The 17,914-nt window shown below is 41.9% G+C and overlaps 1 protein-coding gene across 4 annotated transcripts in view; it reads right to left on the bottom strand.

Moving 5' to 3' along the window:
* The window catches only part of ATF6 (activating transcription factor 6), a 202,722-nt gene that overhangs the window by 131,447 nt on the left and 53,361 nt on the right, over positions 1-17,914 (bottom strand). For all 4 annotated transcript variants that reach the window (XM_045456584.1, XM_045456585.1, XM_045456587.1 and 1 more), the window contains exon 10: positions 1,172-1,303. In XM_045456584.1, coding sequence (XP_045312540.1) covers positions 1,172-1,303 — 132 coding nt within the window. The remainder of the gene's footprint in view (positions 1-1,171; positions 1,304-17,914) is intronic.

Raw genomic sequence — 17,914 nt, 5'->3', positions numbered from 1 at the left:
GAACATGTAGGGCAAACTTGGACAAATTACTTAGTAAAATTAAAGATAGTACTAAACTCTAGCGAGATTTAAAGACACTGTTAAGTGAGTACTAAGATCACTATGTCAGAAGTACGGCTGATTTGGGCACGAGAGAAAAAGCAAGAGATGTCATAGAATATCTTCCCACATTATAGCACCTGTCGCGGGTGCTGCATCACACTAACTGACAAGGAACTCTCTGGATTCTCCGCCACACTTAACATCGTACTTTACACATCGCAGATTCCTAAAACAATGAACACTAGCATTTTTTCCTAGGAAGGCTAAGTGGACACAAGCTCACAGGACTATGGTAATAATTTCATTCAATGGTTTGGCCGTCACAGTAAAAGTTTAAAAAAAAAAAAAAAAGATTCCCCGATGGCTCTTGGCCTGTAGAGCATCACAGAGTTACAAGTACACAGATCTCTAAGGGTCCTAAAGCATTACACTTTGGCAGCAATGGCTGCCACACTGGGATCTCCCTTGGTTCTGTTAATCAAGGACCCAGCTCCACTTGGCTCTAATAACACAGGGAAATGTTTATCAAAAAGTATACAGCTTTGAAAACGTCCATGACGACCTTCTTCTACTTTACATAATATAGACCTTGTGTTTTCAAAAAATTTCAAGCCTTTTACTATTTGACAGGCTATAGAGAAATTTACTAAGACAATATTAAACTGTAACAGGGGAGGGAGATCCAACAAAGGTCACAATAAACAAGTATAAATGATGTGATCTGATGACTGCACGCAGGTTCAATCATAATCATTCCACCATATCATGTTCATCACAGGACGATACTATTAGATACATTATATGTGTAATCATATGATAATAAAAAGCTGTATTAGAAACATTGTATATAATATAATGTCTGTTTACCATATGTGCCTCAATATGTATATTAGTGCACATAAACTGAGATTTTAAGGTCACATCTCTACAAGAATTTCAAAACTTCTCAAGGTTTCAAAAAGTAAATGTATTCTCGGAACTGATCTTAACAGTAAAATTCATTAAGGGCCTCAATAACTTGTCTAATAAAAACTGTGCATAAACTAGTAAATGTAAAGTTATACTATATAATTCTCTACGGCAGTTTCATTAAATCATCATAACAGACAGAGACATGCCATCTTCTAACCTGTAGCTGTTTTTCTGGATGATACCATCTGATGTGTCTTGCACTTCTTTAGCAGAAAATTCTAGAAGATGCCTCCTCTGATTTGCAGGGTTCACACTAGGATTCTTTCTCCTGGAATCCTGTTCCAACATGCTGAAAATTGTAAAAAGTGAAACAATAATTGAAATAAAAGTAAGTCACACATATGCAAGCGACATTAGCTCTAAAACAAACCACGATTCCCTCGCAGATCCACGCACTCAGCACGAACACTAGGTGCAGAAACAAAACACCATTATCTGTGGTCAGATTCCCCCGCCTGGCATCCTGTCTGTAGGCAAAACAATTTTAAGAATAATTTCTGTTAAGTATAAAAAGCACCTCATTTTTAAAAAAATTTTTTTTTAATGTTTATTTATTTTTGAGACAGAGAGAGACAGAGCATGAATGGGGGAGGGCAGAGAGAGAGGGAGACACAGAATCGGAAGCAGGCTCCAGGCTCTGAGCCATCAGCCCAGAGCCTGACGCGGGGCTCGAACTCACAAACCGTGAGATCGTGACCTGAGCTGAAGTCAGACGCTCAACCGACTGAGCCACCCAGGCGCCCCAAAAAGCACTTCATTTTTAAACAACAGCAGTAATCTGTACGCTTTGAAAACTGTATAATTACGTTAACTATGTATAAAAAGTAGAAATAAATACAATATACACAGAAACAAATTTTAAACTCAGAGAGTAAACTGAAATAAGAAGTCCTCCTGAAGGCGCCTGGGTGGCTCAGTCGGTTGGGCGACCAACTTCAGCTCAGGTCATGATCTCACAGTCCATGAGTTCGAGCCCCACGTCCGGCTCTGTGCTGACAGCTCAGGGCCTAGAGCCTGCTTCGGATTCTGTGTCTCCCTCTCTCTGCCCCTTCCCTGCTCATGCTGTCTCTCTCTGTCACAAAAATAAATAAAAACATTAAAAAAAAAAAAAAGTCCTCCTGGATGCTGCAAACTAATATTTTAATGAGGGAGTACTTCAAATGAGATGCGAGCTTTTCCCCTTATCTGCAGCCAATTCATTAGCCTTTCGCAATCCCACATGGCGGGCTATCAGATAAAAGTAACAAAAAATTATTTTTAAAAATACTTCTATTTTTTTTTTTTTCAACATTTATTTATTTTTGGGACAGAGAGAGACAGAGCATGAACGGGGGAGGGGCAGAGAGAGAGGGAGACACAGAATCGGAAACAGGCTCCAGGCTCTGAGCCATCAGCCCAGAGCCCGACGCGGGGCTCGAACTCCCGGACCGCGAGATCGTGACCTGGCTGAAGAAGTCGGACCCTTAACCGACTGCGCCACCCAGGCGCCCCAAAAATACTTCTATTTTTATTTACATGTAAAAATTTCCTATTTACTTCTTTCTCCCCATCTGCCCCAATGCCCTCATTCATCAACGTATGTGCTCTTGGCGGGTGTTAAGTATTTGCAACAACAACAAAAAATATATGTGTATAGATATAGATATATATAGATATATATATACACACACACACATAAAATATAAGTATATGTATGTACAGATACATACACACACATATAAAGCAAATACTGCAATAGTTGTTAAACACGTTTAATGCATTAATCACGAGCTTAGAAATTTGGCTCACCAGTAAGATATTTTGTGTGTGTGCACTTTATTGTATAATGCCACGCACACAATTTACACTAGCTCTATAGTCTTCTTGAAATGAAACACAAAGGCAATCTCCCTAGGGAAACACAAAAGAAGGGGTGCCAGACTCTACTTAAAGGAAAGTAAGGCTGATGAAAGGGTCACAATTAAGGGCCTGAGGCTCTAAGAGAAAAGGAGTTCTCCGGGGTATGGCACTTTGCCTCCACATCTGGGGAAAGCAGTGTAGGGGGAAACTGGAAGCAGGTACACCTTTCTAGAATCTTCTTCTGAGCTCTTATTATATTTCCCAATCTCCTCGGTTCTTCCCCCCCAGAATCACTGCTGTCCAGTGGCCCTCACACAGCATGCCGTAGCACTTGGACGTCCTGTAAACTCTTCAAAGGTATACCACCAAATGAGATGCCTTGAGGAACATTTAGTTTTGCTACAGCCGAGGATACATTTTGTCCCCATTCCTATCTTTCAGACAGAATGTCGCCAGCAATCCCAACCCTGCTGCAAATAAGGGAAGAGAAAGGCCTAGTGGGGTAGCTAACTAAGGAAAACTTGGCTTGGTGAGTATTTAAGAAAACATGAGATCAGCAGTAAATGATAATTTTGTAGGGAGGACAAACACAGGGTGATGATAACTGCAGAATTTTTTTTTCTTTTTGCAACTTACTTTTTTGAAAAGGATTTTACTTCTAAATCTTTCAAGTGTGGTGTCAAAAATTCTACTTAGGAACGTATGCTGTAAACAAAACAAAGTTAAGACCTTTCTCCTCAGTTTACAGAATCTCAGTTAATTTAACACCAACACTGTTAGGGACCCATCCACATAACAACATCCCGGTTCGGGACAAGTTCGCCCTCAACCCCTCCAGAGACCGCCCTAACTACTCAAAGAGCTTAGTTTCCCCTTGTTTTAACTAGAAATGTGCTTCCTTCTAACTTTCCCCTCTGGGTGCTAGTTCTGGGCTCTGCGGCTATTCAGAAGAAGGCTAAAAAGACAAGCAAGCCTTCTTCCAATGTCCAAAGACACAGAACACCTCCCCGCAGGCTCTCTTTCTCAAGGTTGTGGTTTCTTCCCCACGTTCTACTTTCCGGTACACAGTGTCAGGCCCCTCTCCTGTCAACACGCCTCTCGCAAGCGGTGTCCAGAACTGACCACAGTACTTCTCAGGTGTTATGACGAGTCAGGATGGAACAAATAATTCCTTCCCGCGTTCTAGATCATTCTTCTTCCACTGATGCGGTCTAATATCACATAGGCTTTTTTTGGCAATTACATCAGAAGTTATTTATACCGAGCCTGGTTTAATCAAAATCCCAACTCTCCTCACAAACTGATTTTGAACCATTCCCTTCTTTTCCCTTCCTCTCCCTCTTCCAATCCTAAATTTATATAATTGAGCTTTTCTGATCCCAGCAGAATAATTTACATCCACTCCTTTAAAAATATCATTCAGCCTACTAATCAGTCAAGAACTTCTAGGACCCTAATTAGCAAAAGAAATTCTCCTTTTAAGCAAGGATCAGCATGCCATCAACATCCTCAACTGAACTGTTATTCAAATATTGAGAAGAGCAGAACAAAAAAATTGAGCCATGGTGCATGGCCCTAGAGAAAGCCTTATAAAAATTAAGTTTAACCATTTCTGAATTAATTCTATCACACAGTCCAAAATCTCCCATCTTGACCATACAGATGTTACAAGATTGTTAAATGTTCTTCTAAGATGCAAATACAGTATGACAGCAGCTGCCGTTTTCTGAGCACCTACTACGTATCAGGGAATGAACACATAAGTACAAACTGAGGCTCAAAGAGTTTTAACAACTTGACCAAGGTCATGCTCTAAGTAATTAAAGAAGCCAAGATCTTGGGGCGCCTGGGTGGCGCAGTCGGTTAAGCGTCCGACTTCAGCCAGGTCACGATCCCGCAGTCCGTGAGTTCGAGCCCCGCATCGGGCTCTGGGCTGATGGCTCAGAGCCTGGAGCCTGTTTCCGATTCTGTGTCTCCCTCTCTCTCTCTGCCCCTCCCCCGTTCATGCTCTGTCTCTCTCTGTCCCAAAAATAAAAACGTTGAGAAAAAAAAAAAAAAGAAGCCAAGATCTGGACTTAGGATTGGAACTACATTGCTGCATTATGTTGACGACATTTCTCAGAATGACTGATTATTCATTTATTTAACATGCATTAAATACCTATCATGTTCCAGGAACCATGTACGATGCGAAAGACTCAAAAATAAAAGAAAGGTAAAGATCAAATTACAGTTTATGTGTGGTGGGGGGGAGGGGGAGGGCGGGTATTGATACAGATAAAAGATAATAGAGTGATTAATGCCATAATAAAGGTTGATGCTGAATGCTATGGCAGCATATAGCTAAGGTGCCTGATCTTTACTAAGAGGATCGCAAAGTTATCTTAAATGAAAAGCAGTAAACAGGTGGAAAAGGCAGGGGGAGTGAAGGAAGACACTCGTATAGACGGAATGGTATATGAAACAAGCACACGGGTAGAAGAGAACAGGGTATGCTCAGGGAACTGTAAGTCAAGCAGGAGAGGCTGTGAGGGTGGACACACGCATGTGTAAGCACACAGCAAGAAGGGGTCTCAGAAACAGAGGAGAAAGAAAGGGGACCAGGACGATAATGTAAGGCTGGGTTACAGATGGCCCTGCCTGCCACAGTATCACTGAGTCTAGCAACTTACTCAAGTAACAGAAACACAACTAGCATGTTTTTGGGGCACCTGGGCGACTCCATCAGTTAAGCAGCCGACTCTTGGTTTCAGCTCAGGTCAAGATCTCAAGGTTCGTGGGTTCGGGCCCCACTTTGGGCTCTGCACTGACAGTGTGGAGCCTGCTTGGGATTCTCTCCTCCTCTCCCTGCCCCTCCCCTGCTCGTTCTCGTTCTCTCTCTCAAAATAAATAAATAAACTTTAAAACAAATAATAAACTAGCAAGTTTTGTTCTTGTTTTAATTTTGGCTCTCAGGCATCATATCTCTTCCTTTTCTATTTATTTTTTTAAAGACTTTATTTATTTTAATTTTTTTTTTTCGTTTATTTATTTTGGGGACAGAGAGAGACAGAGCATGAACAGGGGAGGGGCAGAGAGAGAGGGAGACACAGAATCGGAAACAGGCTCCAGGCTCTGAGCCATCAGCCCAGAGCCTGACTCGGGGCTCGAACTCACGGACCGCGAGATCGTGACCTGGCTGAAGTCGGACGCCCAACCGACTGCGCCACCCAGGCGCCCCAAGACTTTATTTATTTTTAATATTTTTTTTAAATAATCTCTACACCCAACATGGGGCTCGAACTTAACAATCCCAAGATAAACAGTCACATGCTCTACTGACTGGGCCAACCCGGGACCCCTTTCCTATCCCTTTCTACAGTGGAATCTTCCCTATGATTGCTGTTCAATTCCCTGGTATAATTATCCCTTGTCTTTCACAAACTGGTATAACAATCATCTCCTAGTCACCTAGACTACTTAAAAAACAGCAGATTACCAGAACAGCTCCCCTGCTTCCCTACATCCTCGCTAAGGGGTGTAAGCCTTTAAAAAGGAGGCTCCCTCAATAACTCCCACAATTAACTCCCAAGCCAGAGCAGACAGTGAGGGGGACAGAGGATCCAAAGCAGGCTCTGGGCTCACAGCAGACTCACAAACCGTGAGATCAAGACCTGAGCCAAAGTCCGGCGCTCAACTGCCTGAGCCTCCCAGGCGCCCCTGATCGTTGTTCTTTGGATGGTTTGCACCAAAAGACGGGCAGGCGTTTCAATCGACAATTTACAGCTGTTACAAGCAAACGCCTTGCGTTTAGCTACCAGTTTAGTTTATTTCACGTGCGGCTGGGCTGCGCCACAGTCACTTGGCAGCTGCACTTGCTGCACGTCAGTTTGGACGGTGACTGGTCTGGCTCACAAGTGATCACTAGTTGTCACTACTGCCCACACAGGTAATGACTTCACAGGGTAATGACAATTTACCTGTCACGCAGCTACTCTAGTAACTTGCACCTTTTTTTAGCCTCATTTATTATCTACCCGTTGGACGAGAATGTATTTTGAAAGGCAATAGATCAAGAAACTTTGTAAACAATCTTTTAAAATTTTTTATTTATTTGTTTTTGGTGGTTGTTGTCATTTGGCCTCCATTCCTCGTACACCTTTTTTTAAGTCTTTAAATGAAATTTCTCGTAAGCTAAACTACAGGCAAGCCGACTGTCCAGTTCAGCTCAAAAGAAACTACAAATGTTTGAACCCTATGAAAAGACCTACAGAAACTAGTTTAATCATCTGAATAACTGCAGATTTCTATTTTCCTTGTTTTATTAATATTTGAAAGACACGGAAGAGCTTTATTTCACTGCCAGAATTCAAGACTGTCTTAGATACAACGGTGACACCACAAGTATTAACAAGGAATTTGACAGTCCTTATCACAGCCAAATGTACAAAGAAGAGAAAACTGTTGATGTGAACTTTTAGATTCTTGACATGAGAATTTTAAATCATTCAATGTCTCTTTTCATTAATTCTGGAAAAATTAAATTTATTTTAATTTATTTTTTGAGAGAGAGAAAGAGAGAAAAGAAAGACAGCAAGCAGGGGAGAGGCAGAGAGAGAGAAGGAGAGAGAGAATCCCAAGCAGGCTGCGAGCTGTCAGCGCAGAGCCCAATGCGGGGCTCAATCCCACGAACCATGATCATGACCTGAACCAAAGAGCCGGATGCTTAACGGACGGAACCACCCAGGTGCCCCAGAAAAATTAAATGTCTATTGATACAAAGAGATGGCTCAGTCACAGTAAGAGTCAGTGTGATAAGGGCAATGACTGTGTATAGTTGATAACCTTAATAGTCTAATCAAACTCTTCTCATAATGAGCTTAAATTAGATTCTATTCCGTATTTTAAATAAACTAACAAATATTAAGAAAGTGACAGTCCCTACATCTCTGTGATCAGAAACAGGCTACTCTGGAGGAGATACAACATTTTTTTGTTTTTGTTTTTAATTTTTTTTTTTAACATTTTATTTATTTTTGAGACAGGGAGAGACAGAGCATGACAGGGGAGGGTCAGAGAGAGGGAGACACAGAATCTCAAACAGGCTCCCGGCTCTGAGCTGTCAGCACAGAGCCCGACGTGGGGCTCGAACTCACGGACTGCGAGATCATGACCTGAGCCGAAGTCGGCCGCTTAACCGACTGAGCCACCCAGGCGCCCCAAGATACAACGGTTTTAAACCACAAATCAGCATTACACCAATAAACCGCTCAGGTTATGGGCCAAGGGGCCTGAAAGCATAGATTAATAAACCACAAATAATTTCAATTATCCAAAATTCCAGACAAGGCATTAGGAGAATTGTTACTTTACTCTTTCATTTACAAAATTCTAAAAGCCAACGACTGTCTTAGATGACTGTGAAGCCACTTAATCGTTAAGATATGACACAGCCAATGTTCATACCAAGTAGCTGAACAAAACACAGCACATTTCCAAATCCATCCCACCCTTTGCAAACCTGCTTCCTTATGGTACAAGTAGGTCAATCTTAAATTCAAGCCATCTCAGCAGGTAAGAATCATACTGGTTCTCATCTCCGGAAGGAAGAGCTGCAGCCGCTCTGTTGATCTGACACCCACCCGTGAAAACGCGAAACCACTTGAAGCTGCAAAGAGCATGCAGTTCTTCCAGTTTTAACGGAGGAGAGCGGAAAGAGCATAAACTTTGGCGTCAGGAGGTCTGGGTTCAAGGGGTGGCTCCGAGATTCCCCACTTGAGTAGCCCTGGGACAGCTGGTTACCTTCTCTGAGCTGCCAATTCCTCACGTGTAAAAGAGGAAAAATAACAAATATTTCCGTTTCTCAAAGATTCAAGTGAAATGACAGATGTGTTGGGGCGCCTGGGTGGCTCAGTCAGGCGTCCGACTTCAGCTCAGGTCATGATCTCGCAGTTTGTGAGTTCGAGCCCCGCGTCAGGCTCTGTGTTGACAGCTCGGAGCCTGGAGCCTGGAGCCTGCTTGGGATTCTGGGTCTCCCTCTCTCTCTGCCCCTTCCCTGCTCACATTTTTGTCTCTCTCCCTCAAAATAAACAAACATTAAGAAAGAAAGAAAGAAAGAAAGAAAGAGAGAGAGAGAGAGAGAGAGAGAGAGAGAGAGAGAGAGAGAAAGAAAGAAAGAAAGAAAGAAAGAAAGAAAGAAAGAAGAAAGAAAGAAAGAAAGAAAGAAAAAAGAAAAGAAAAAAAATGACAGATGTGAACATGCTTCTATAAATCAAAAAGTGCCATGTGTCCCAAGGGGGACACAGAGAAGTCAATGGTACAGCTGGTCTTCCTGCCTGCCAGGTTCGGCCTACTCACAACACAGCAACTGGAGTGACTGTTTTGAAATCTGGGTCAGATTATTATGTCACTCCTCTGTTCAATCCTTCAGATAGCTCCCTATTTCTAAAAAAATGGTAAAAGCCCAAACGCTTAAAATGACCAAGGCCTCACTAAACTTAACCCCTCCATCCATCTTCCCTCTCCGGCATCATCACCTGTTTCTCTCCCCCTTGCTCACTTCAGCCCAGCCACCCTGACCTCCCTGCTTTTCCCCAAACATGTAAGGCACACCTCCAACCCCAGGGCACTTGCACTGGCTGTTCCCTCTGCCAGGAATGCCCTTCCCCCACATATCCATATTGTTAGCCCTCTCTTTAAGCCTTGGTTCAAATGTCTACTTTACAATGATCGCTATTTAAAACTCCAGCTCCAACACCCACCCTCACACCTGTAAAACCACTCACTCTGCTAGAGTTTATCCCTTTATCCAAAGAAACTACAACTGTATCATTATATTTACTTATGTTTTTTATCAGTCTGTCCTCACTAGAATATATGTTTAAGGAGTACAGGGACCTGTGTTTTATTCTAGGACAATGCCTAGCTTACAGGAAATAATTTTTTTTTTTTTTAAATAACAGATGAAATTTATGTACTATTCTGCCTCATGTCAAGAGAAAAATCCAGATCTTCATTTTAGGGACACTAACTCACAACTCAAGAATAGCAGGTGGTGAACTCATTATTACACCATCTCCAGATCCAGGAACAGGAAATTATGTTAATTTTCATTGCAACTGAGACTAAAGACAAAAAGTTCTCTAAAGTTTTTTCTGTTTATTGAATGGTTCACAGATGATTTTTGCAGGCTCGTAGTGACTGGGGGTAATTTACTAGAAACAGAAATGTGACTGAATAGAGAAATCAATCTTTAAATCAAGATTTCAAAAACTTTCTCAAAAGTAGTTCTCAGAACCTGAGATTACCAGACCCTGAGAAGAAACATGAACTTTACAGTGGAAGTTTGCCAAGTCAGCCAACGGGAGCAAGAAAACAGCATGAGATCCTGTCATTCATTCGGTGAACAATTATCAAGAAAGCGGTCTTCTAATAGGTGATGCTTATTCTTGGAACCCAGCCATGGGAGAGGCCTAACTGAAGAAGAACGGAGAACCCTGGCCCACAGCCCTGGCTCAGGTCTCAGGTGAAACCAGCACCACCTTGCTGACCGTGATGAGTGAGCCATCTTGGAAGGAGTCCACGAACCCAAGCCACCCAGTTGACACTCACAGAAACAAAGAGCTGTCTCTACTGAGCCCTGCCCAAATCAAATAGACACTTTAGCAGAGTAAATGTTGTTTTAAGCCTTTACGTTTTAGGGTGACTTGTTACACAGCAATAGATGACTAATACACTGTACTTACTCAACTGCTGATATCCCACTGAGTCAATGTTTAATATAAAAAGTCTGTATGCAAACAACTTTAGTATCTTCTCACCTAGGAAAGCCATCCTCCTATCATTCCAAATGTCAAAAAGATGCCTGTAAATTTGAGTGCAATCTCTTTTCTGTTACATTTATATCAATATATCCAACTTATAAAATGAGCATTTTCTACTCCCTTCACAGCCAATCCTAAGCTTTAGAGAGGTGAATAATGTTACTGGATAGAGTCCTGACTCCTCTCCTCATTCTGTCAATACCAACTTCTTTTCCTCGGCCTGATGGCTCTATTAGTGATTAAGACAAGGGCTCCGGGGGCGCCTCGGTGGCGCAGTCGGTTAAGCGTCCGACTTCAGCCAGGTCACGATCTCGCGGTCCGTGAGTTCAAGCCCCGCGTCAGGCTCTGGGCTGATGGCTCAGAGCCTGGAGCCTGTTTCTGATTCCGTGTCTCCCTCTCTCTCTGCCCCTCCCCCGTTCATGCTGTGTCTCTCTCTGTCCCAAAAATAAATAAACGTTGAAAAAATAAAATTTAAAAAAAAAAAAAAAAAAAAAAAAAAAAGACAAGGGCTCCGGGGGCGCCTCGGTGGCGCAGTCGGTTAAGCGTCCGACTTCAGCCAGGTCACGATCTCGCGGTCCGTGAGTTCAAGCCCCGCGTCAGGCTCTGGGCTGATGGCTCAGAGCCTGGAGCCTGTTTCTGATTCCGTGTCTCCCTCTCTCTCTGCCCCTCCCCCGTTCATGCTGTGTCTCTCTCTGTCCCAAAAATAAATAAACGTTGAAAAAATAAAATTAAAAAAAAAAAAAAAAAAAAAAAAAAGACAAGGGCTCCGGACCCAGATTATGAATCTTAGCTCTGCAACACTATCAGCTGTGACTTTAGTCTCCTCGTCTGTAAAATGGAGATAATAATACTGCCCTTATAGTTGTAGGAGAATGAATTTATATAAAGTGCTTAGATTAGTATGCTTGGTGCACAGTACATATTTGATTAAAAAAAAAAAAACAAACCCAGCTTAACACGGTAAACACAAAATCCTCTACCTTTACCAAGCACAGATGATATCAACATACAGCCAACTAAATTATGCAATTAATTATCTTCTCCTTTTTATTCATCTTCTTTTCTTCCCACTGTCTTATTTCCATCTATCTATCTCGCATTTTCAAATTCACAACATCAACACCAACAAAACCCACACAGGAAAGAAAAATGAAAGTAAGTAATGCTGCTTTACTGAGAAGGGCTGAGAAACAAAGCCTTATAAGGCATACAGATCAGCTCTTCAGAGGTCATGGACTAGGACAAATTAACTGCGGACATAACGCGTTAGTGCCACCTTATGTGCAGAACACAGTCAACACAAAGTCTAAATACACACCACACACTCATAGTTCATGCTACACTGACCCTAACTCCGTTAAAAACAACCTAGGGGCACCTGGGTGGCTCAGTCGGATAAGGGTCTGACTCTTGATTTCAGCTCAGGTCATGATCTCAAGGTCATAACATTGAGCCCCACATGGGGTCTCCTTGCTAGGCATGGAGCCTGCTTGGGATTCTTTCTCTCTCTCTTTCTCTCTCTCTCTCTCTTCCTTTGCCCCTCCCCAACTCATGCACATGCACTCTCCCTCTCAAAAAAAAAAATCTGTACAATGACCATTAAAATATTTATGTTTCAAATGCTTACTGAAATTACAAAACAGCTCAAATCTGGAGAAAATAAGAAATTTAACGGCAAACTGCCTAAAAGCTTAAATGATACATAATTACATATATATATTTTTTTAATCAAAACTTTCCAAGTTATCCTATACTACCTTAGTATTAGACTAGACCTTCACTTACTACAAAATAAAGCTGTGTATTCCTTTATTTTTTATGTTTTGTTCAACTTCCACAGCAGGATTCTACCCGGATTACTAAATACTGAAGATAGTGGTTGAGAACTCTGCTTCAGACACACCACACAGGTTAACTAAGATTTGTGGTCTAAAGAAAAACTCAAAGTACCCAACCTAAATTCTGGCAGTTTTCTCACCTGCCCTAGTTTCCCAATGACCTAGTCTCAAAAGAAAGAAAGAAGTTACATTATCTCCTTTTATCTTGAAAGTGACATAGTGACTTACTCAAGGTAAAGAAGGAAATTAGCAAAGGTTTCTGATTTCAAATGCCTTTCCCCTCACTATAACAATTCAAGTCTGGGGAAAAGGTAGCCAAGCAATAAATGATAAAACCACTGGGGTACTCCTTATAAACCCGCCAATATGCAACTCAGATGAAGTCCAAAACTAAAGAAAATCATCAACAGATTTTTCCATGCCCTCAAAACTCAGCTCCGCACTTGACAGACTCTAAGCCACTTTTTAAAACAAAGGATGAAATCTACAGAGGCTGGAAGAAACCAATTACTCTGCACAGATACTTTTTTGAAGAACATGAATAAATTGGACTATTTGGGGGACAGACTGACCTTAGCTCTATTACTGCTCTGCAAAGCCAGGATTCAGTAACACCTGGTATTTAGATGTATTGTATTTCTTCAGTTTATGTGTCACTTTGATAAATGTGGAAAGTACTTTTAGCCAAGAACTTGAATTAGATTTCACTTTAAAATCTGGCTGAACAAAACCATGTATACTTGGTTTGAATTCTGACATTTAAGTTATACAGTAACTTTTAACCTACAGCCAATAATGATTTCATACAGCAAAATGTGCTCAGCAATTGAACAGGAAAAAAAAAAAAAAAAATTGGAGCCAGATTTGGGGACAGGCTCATCTCAGGATAAGAAGCTAGAGTTTTTCCTATAAAAATTATGAAAAGCTGACAAACTTAGAGAATGTTCGAATAGAGACATTTCAGTTCTAACCAGTTCCAGACAACTCAAATTCAGTGCCATATTTTCTGTGGTCAGCTGTTCCTTTAGCACAGTCTCATAAGCAAACCACAGAGTAGCCGGCCCTTAAGTATGATTTACCCTTCTTCATCCAAGTCTGATGTCTCAAACTACACAGATTCCGTTCTCAGGAGGGGAGAGTGCCTAACCCGGAACAAACAAGGAAAAAGCATCATCCACTTCAAACACTTGTTATTTTTTCTTAAGACCCAGCATGTTCAAAATCTCCTTGAGATATTGCTTTGTGTTTTGTGAAAAGGAGAATGATTACAGTGACTTTTAAAATAGGAAGGAGAGGGTTGCCTGGGTGGCTCAGTTGGTTAAGTGACTGACTTCAACTCAGGTGATGATCTCGCAGTTTGTGGGTTCGAGCCCCACGTCGGGCTCCGTGCTGACAGCTCGGAGCCTGGAGTCTGCTTCGGATTCTGTGTCTCCCCCTCTCTCTGCCCCTCCCCTGCTCACGCTCTGTGTCTCTCTGTCTCTCAATAATAAATAAATGTTAAAAAAAACTTTTAAATAATAAAATAAAATAAAATAAAATAAGAAGGAGAAAACATACCAAAGGAATCTATACACTGCAGTCCTGTGTGCCAGGAAGAAATGCTTCTTACAAGGTTATGCTATGGTCTCACTCAGTCCAAACCAGAGGTCCATACATTTCCCCAATTACAGAAGGCAAACCTATAAACACAGAGGTGTCTGTCCAGAGATTTAATAAAACTTCTCTTATGTAGATTATCTTCTAATTCAATGGACAAATGCTCTTATAATTTCTACAGAGGCCAATGTAGAAAAAGAAAGAAATACTACACTATACACAATTTTCAACTCTGGACATACTTCAGACTCCCTGGGGGAAAAACATTGTGTTTAAGAGCAAATGAATTAGATCCATCCTACCAGATTCCACAAGTTTTGGGCAGGGCTCCTCCCTTTTGAAGATTTCCTACTGATTATTAACGTACAGCCATGGCTGCGAACGACTATGAGAGAATTTAACAAAAAAATCATCCCAACTTTTTTTTTTCATCCAAACTTTTAAGGAGGCAAGTAAAATCTGCAAAACCTCCAGACAAACTTCTGCATCAAAAACCCGTGGTCCGTGTCATTACCCAACAGTCAACAAAACTCATGACAATAAATGACAGACTGCACGTAGGGCTCAGACTGAGGTTTCTCCAACCAGCTTTAAACACCCTGTTCTATAAAGATGGAAGTATTTTCAACACAACTTATCGCTGGTTAAACTTCATGCTACCAACAGAACCTTTTGGAGATTCTTTTCTTCCATCAAGATTAACCCATTTTCCTTTTCTCTTCCTTTATTTCCCCTGCTTTTCTTAAATTAATTCAACTTCCCTCCACCGAGAAATATTTTTACAAATGTCTAAAAGGAACACTGCTCATTCTCTCCACCCTACCCTATTTCCTGGATATCTGTACAAGGCTGAGATTTACATCAATTCCTGAGGTATGGGGGAGAGTTAAACCTCCCCAATGTCAAAATGGTCTTGAGGGACAAATTTAAAATAACACCAAAACAGAAACACATCAGCACGGAGTAGCAATGAAAACCACGCCTCTGTATGACCAACAGCAGGTATGATTTTAAAAAAAAATTTTTTTTAATGTTTATTTATTTTTGAGAGAGAGAGACAGACAGACAGAGCATGAGTAGGGGAGAGTCAGAGAAAGAGGGAGACACAGAATCCGAAGCAAATTCCAGGCTCCGAGCTGTCAGCACAGAGCCCGATGCAGGGCTCGAACTCATGAACCGTGAGATCATGACCTGAGCCACAGTCAAGACACTTAACCAAATGAGCCACCCAGGCGCCCCAGGTATAATCTTTGAACATTGCTTTAATTTAGCAGGGACCCAAGAGGAGGAAATTCTAAACATTAAGCATCCCCCCTACAATGAAAATATCTCTTCCTCATCCTCACAAAATGTAAACCAGATAACCATTTATATTATATCCTATCCAATTTCAACATCCATTAGAAGGTTCAGTGTGTGAAAAATGATTAGAAGAAACTACACTTATAATGCGGAAGGTAGTAGTAATGAGATAAAAACAAAGGCTGTGCAAATTAAGGTGTCATAAAAAACATAAAACCAGAAAAAAAAAATTAGAAAACTTAGTCATAAAAGGCCCAGGAGGTGAAAAGGCTTTTTTTTTTTTTTTTGCCTTGTTACTTACTGTTTTTTCTAAGGCAACAAAAAGGGTAGAAATGGGGAAATAACGTCTTTCCCACGTCTGTATTATGCCCTGGCTCGTGTCATGTGTCCTCCGCTTCCCATGGAACGTCTGTCCCTCCTCTCCTTATAAATCTCGAATTTCACTCTCCCCGGTGAAGCTTTCCCTTGTGATCACTCTGTCCACGTACGTCCCCTTCCCGGCAGACGCTCACAACACACGCCACTCAGCAGTCACCAGCACAATACGTGCCATGTTAGGCCTTCTCCTCTGCAGGAACAGGATGCACCCCCCCCCCCCGCCACGTACGAACTGGCCACAACCCACCCTTTCAGCCCTGCTGTGTCCCATCCCCACCCCCACCCCCCCGGTCTACACTCATTCGCGTGCAATCATGCACTCGTTCCCTTGTTTGGCCCCTCAACTACATCCAACAAATATTTATTAAGTGGCTACACTACTTCAAGCATGATCTAGAAGCCAAGTGAGCGCCAGCCATCTCTGACTGCTGCTCACGGCAGGTGAAAGCCATCCTCCCTGAACATCCGCTCACAGCACCGCCTTTACCGGGAATGCCCATCTCTCCCCATCAGGCTGACAAAGTCCTGAATCTTAGTGAGTCAGGGCGGCACTTTTTTAGCGTCTGCCATGTCCTGTACACGTCGTGCTAGGTGCTGAGGATACAGAAAGTGCATGGAGGCACAGCTTCTCAAAAAAAAAAAAAAGGAAAGAAAACAACACAAAAGCTATAGTAGCGAAGACCCAGATACCAACAAATAACAGGCACAACGTGGCAAGTTCTGTGGTGTGCAAACAGGCTGATTTGGCAGCACGGGGCAAAATACTCAGGCTGGCCTTGATGTGACTTAAACGTGCTCAATGCTTACTTGACTACTGCAAATACTCTTCTACAATTTGCTTATTCCACACAATATACTTCCTACAAGGTCTGATGAATAGCATTTTTAGCACCATTCAGTAATAATTTCGTTTTAATTTCTCCTTTGATCTATGAGTTACTTAAAAGTGTGTTTTTTACGGGCGCCTGGGTGGCACAGTCGGTTAAGCGTCCGACTTCAGCCAGGTCACGATCTCGCGGTCCATGGGTTCGAGCCCCGCATCAGGCTCTGGGCTGATGGCTCAGAGCCTGGAGCCTGTTTCCGATTCTGTGTCTCCCTCTCTCTCTGCCCCTCCCCCGTTCATGCTCTGTCTCTCTCTGTCCCCCAAAAAAATAAATAAAAACGTTGGAAAAAAAAAAGTGTGTTTTTTAGGTGTTAGGAGCGTAGGAGGTTCTTATCTTTTTGCTACTGTTCGACTTTAATTACACCGGCAGTGAATGTAGTCTACGTGTTAGTCTACGAAATTTGTCGAGACTTCCTTTATGATTTGGCACAGATCAATTCTCTTTTTTAACATTTCCACCTAGAGTTCAAAAACTGTGTGTTGGTAAATGCAGTAATTATGTAAATGGCCATTACATCAAGTTTCATAATGATAATATTCAAACCTTCTACATACTTGCAGATTTTCTTTTCACTGTGGTCTATCAAGAGAGAGGTACACTCAAAATTTCCCACTACGGCAGTGGAATGCTAGTTTTCCCCATAGTTCTATATATTGCAAGCTATATACTAATTTAGAATTATTAGATCTTCCTGATAAACTAACCTTTTAATCGATAAGTGATTATGTCTAATAATGCTTTCTCCTTAAAGTATATCTGTCTGATATTAATAAAGCAACGCCAGGGGCACCTGGGTGGCTCAGTCGGTTAAACGTCTGACTTCAGCTCAGGTCATGATCTCATGGTTTGTGAGTTTGAGCCCTGCGTCGGGCTCTGTGCTGACAGCTCAGAGCCTGGAGCCTTGCTTCAGATTCTGTGTCTCTTTCTCTCTCTCATGCTCTGTCTCTCAAAAATAATGAATGAACATTAAAAAAATTATTTTAATGAATAAAGCAACTCCAGATTCTTTTGGCAACTATTCGCTTTTTCCATCCATCCCTTGACTTTTTTTATGTTTATTTATTTATATTGAGAGAGAGAGAGAGAGAGTGAGCATGAGTGGAGCAGAGACAGAGAAAGAGGGAAAGAGAGAGAATCCCAAGAGAATCTGACAGCGCAGAGGGGGACATGGGGCCCAATCTCACGACCGTGAGATCACAACCTAAGCCGACACCAAGAGTCAGATGCTTACCGACTGAGCCACCCAGGCACCCCATCCATC

This window comes from Leopardus geoffroyi, chromosome C3 (genome assembly GCF_018350155.1).
Source record: "Leopardus geoffroyi isolate Oge1 chromosome C3, O.geoffroyi_Oge1_pat1.0, whole genome shotgun sequence".
NCBI classification, from domain to species: Eukaryota; Metazoa; Chordata; class Mammalia; order Carnivora; family Felidae; genus Leopardus; species Leopardus geoffroyi.
This window is presented reverse-complemented; position numbering and strand designations above follow the sequence as displayed.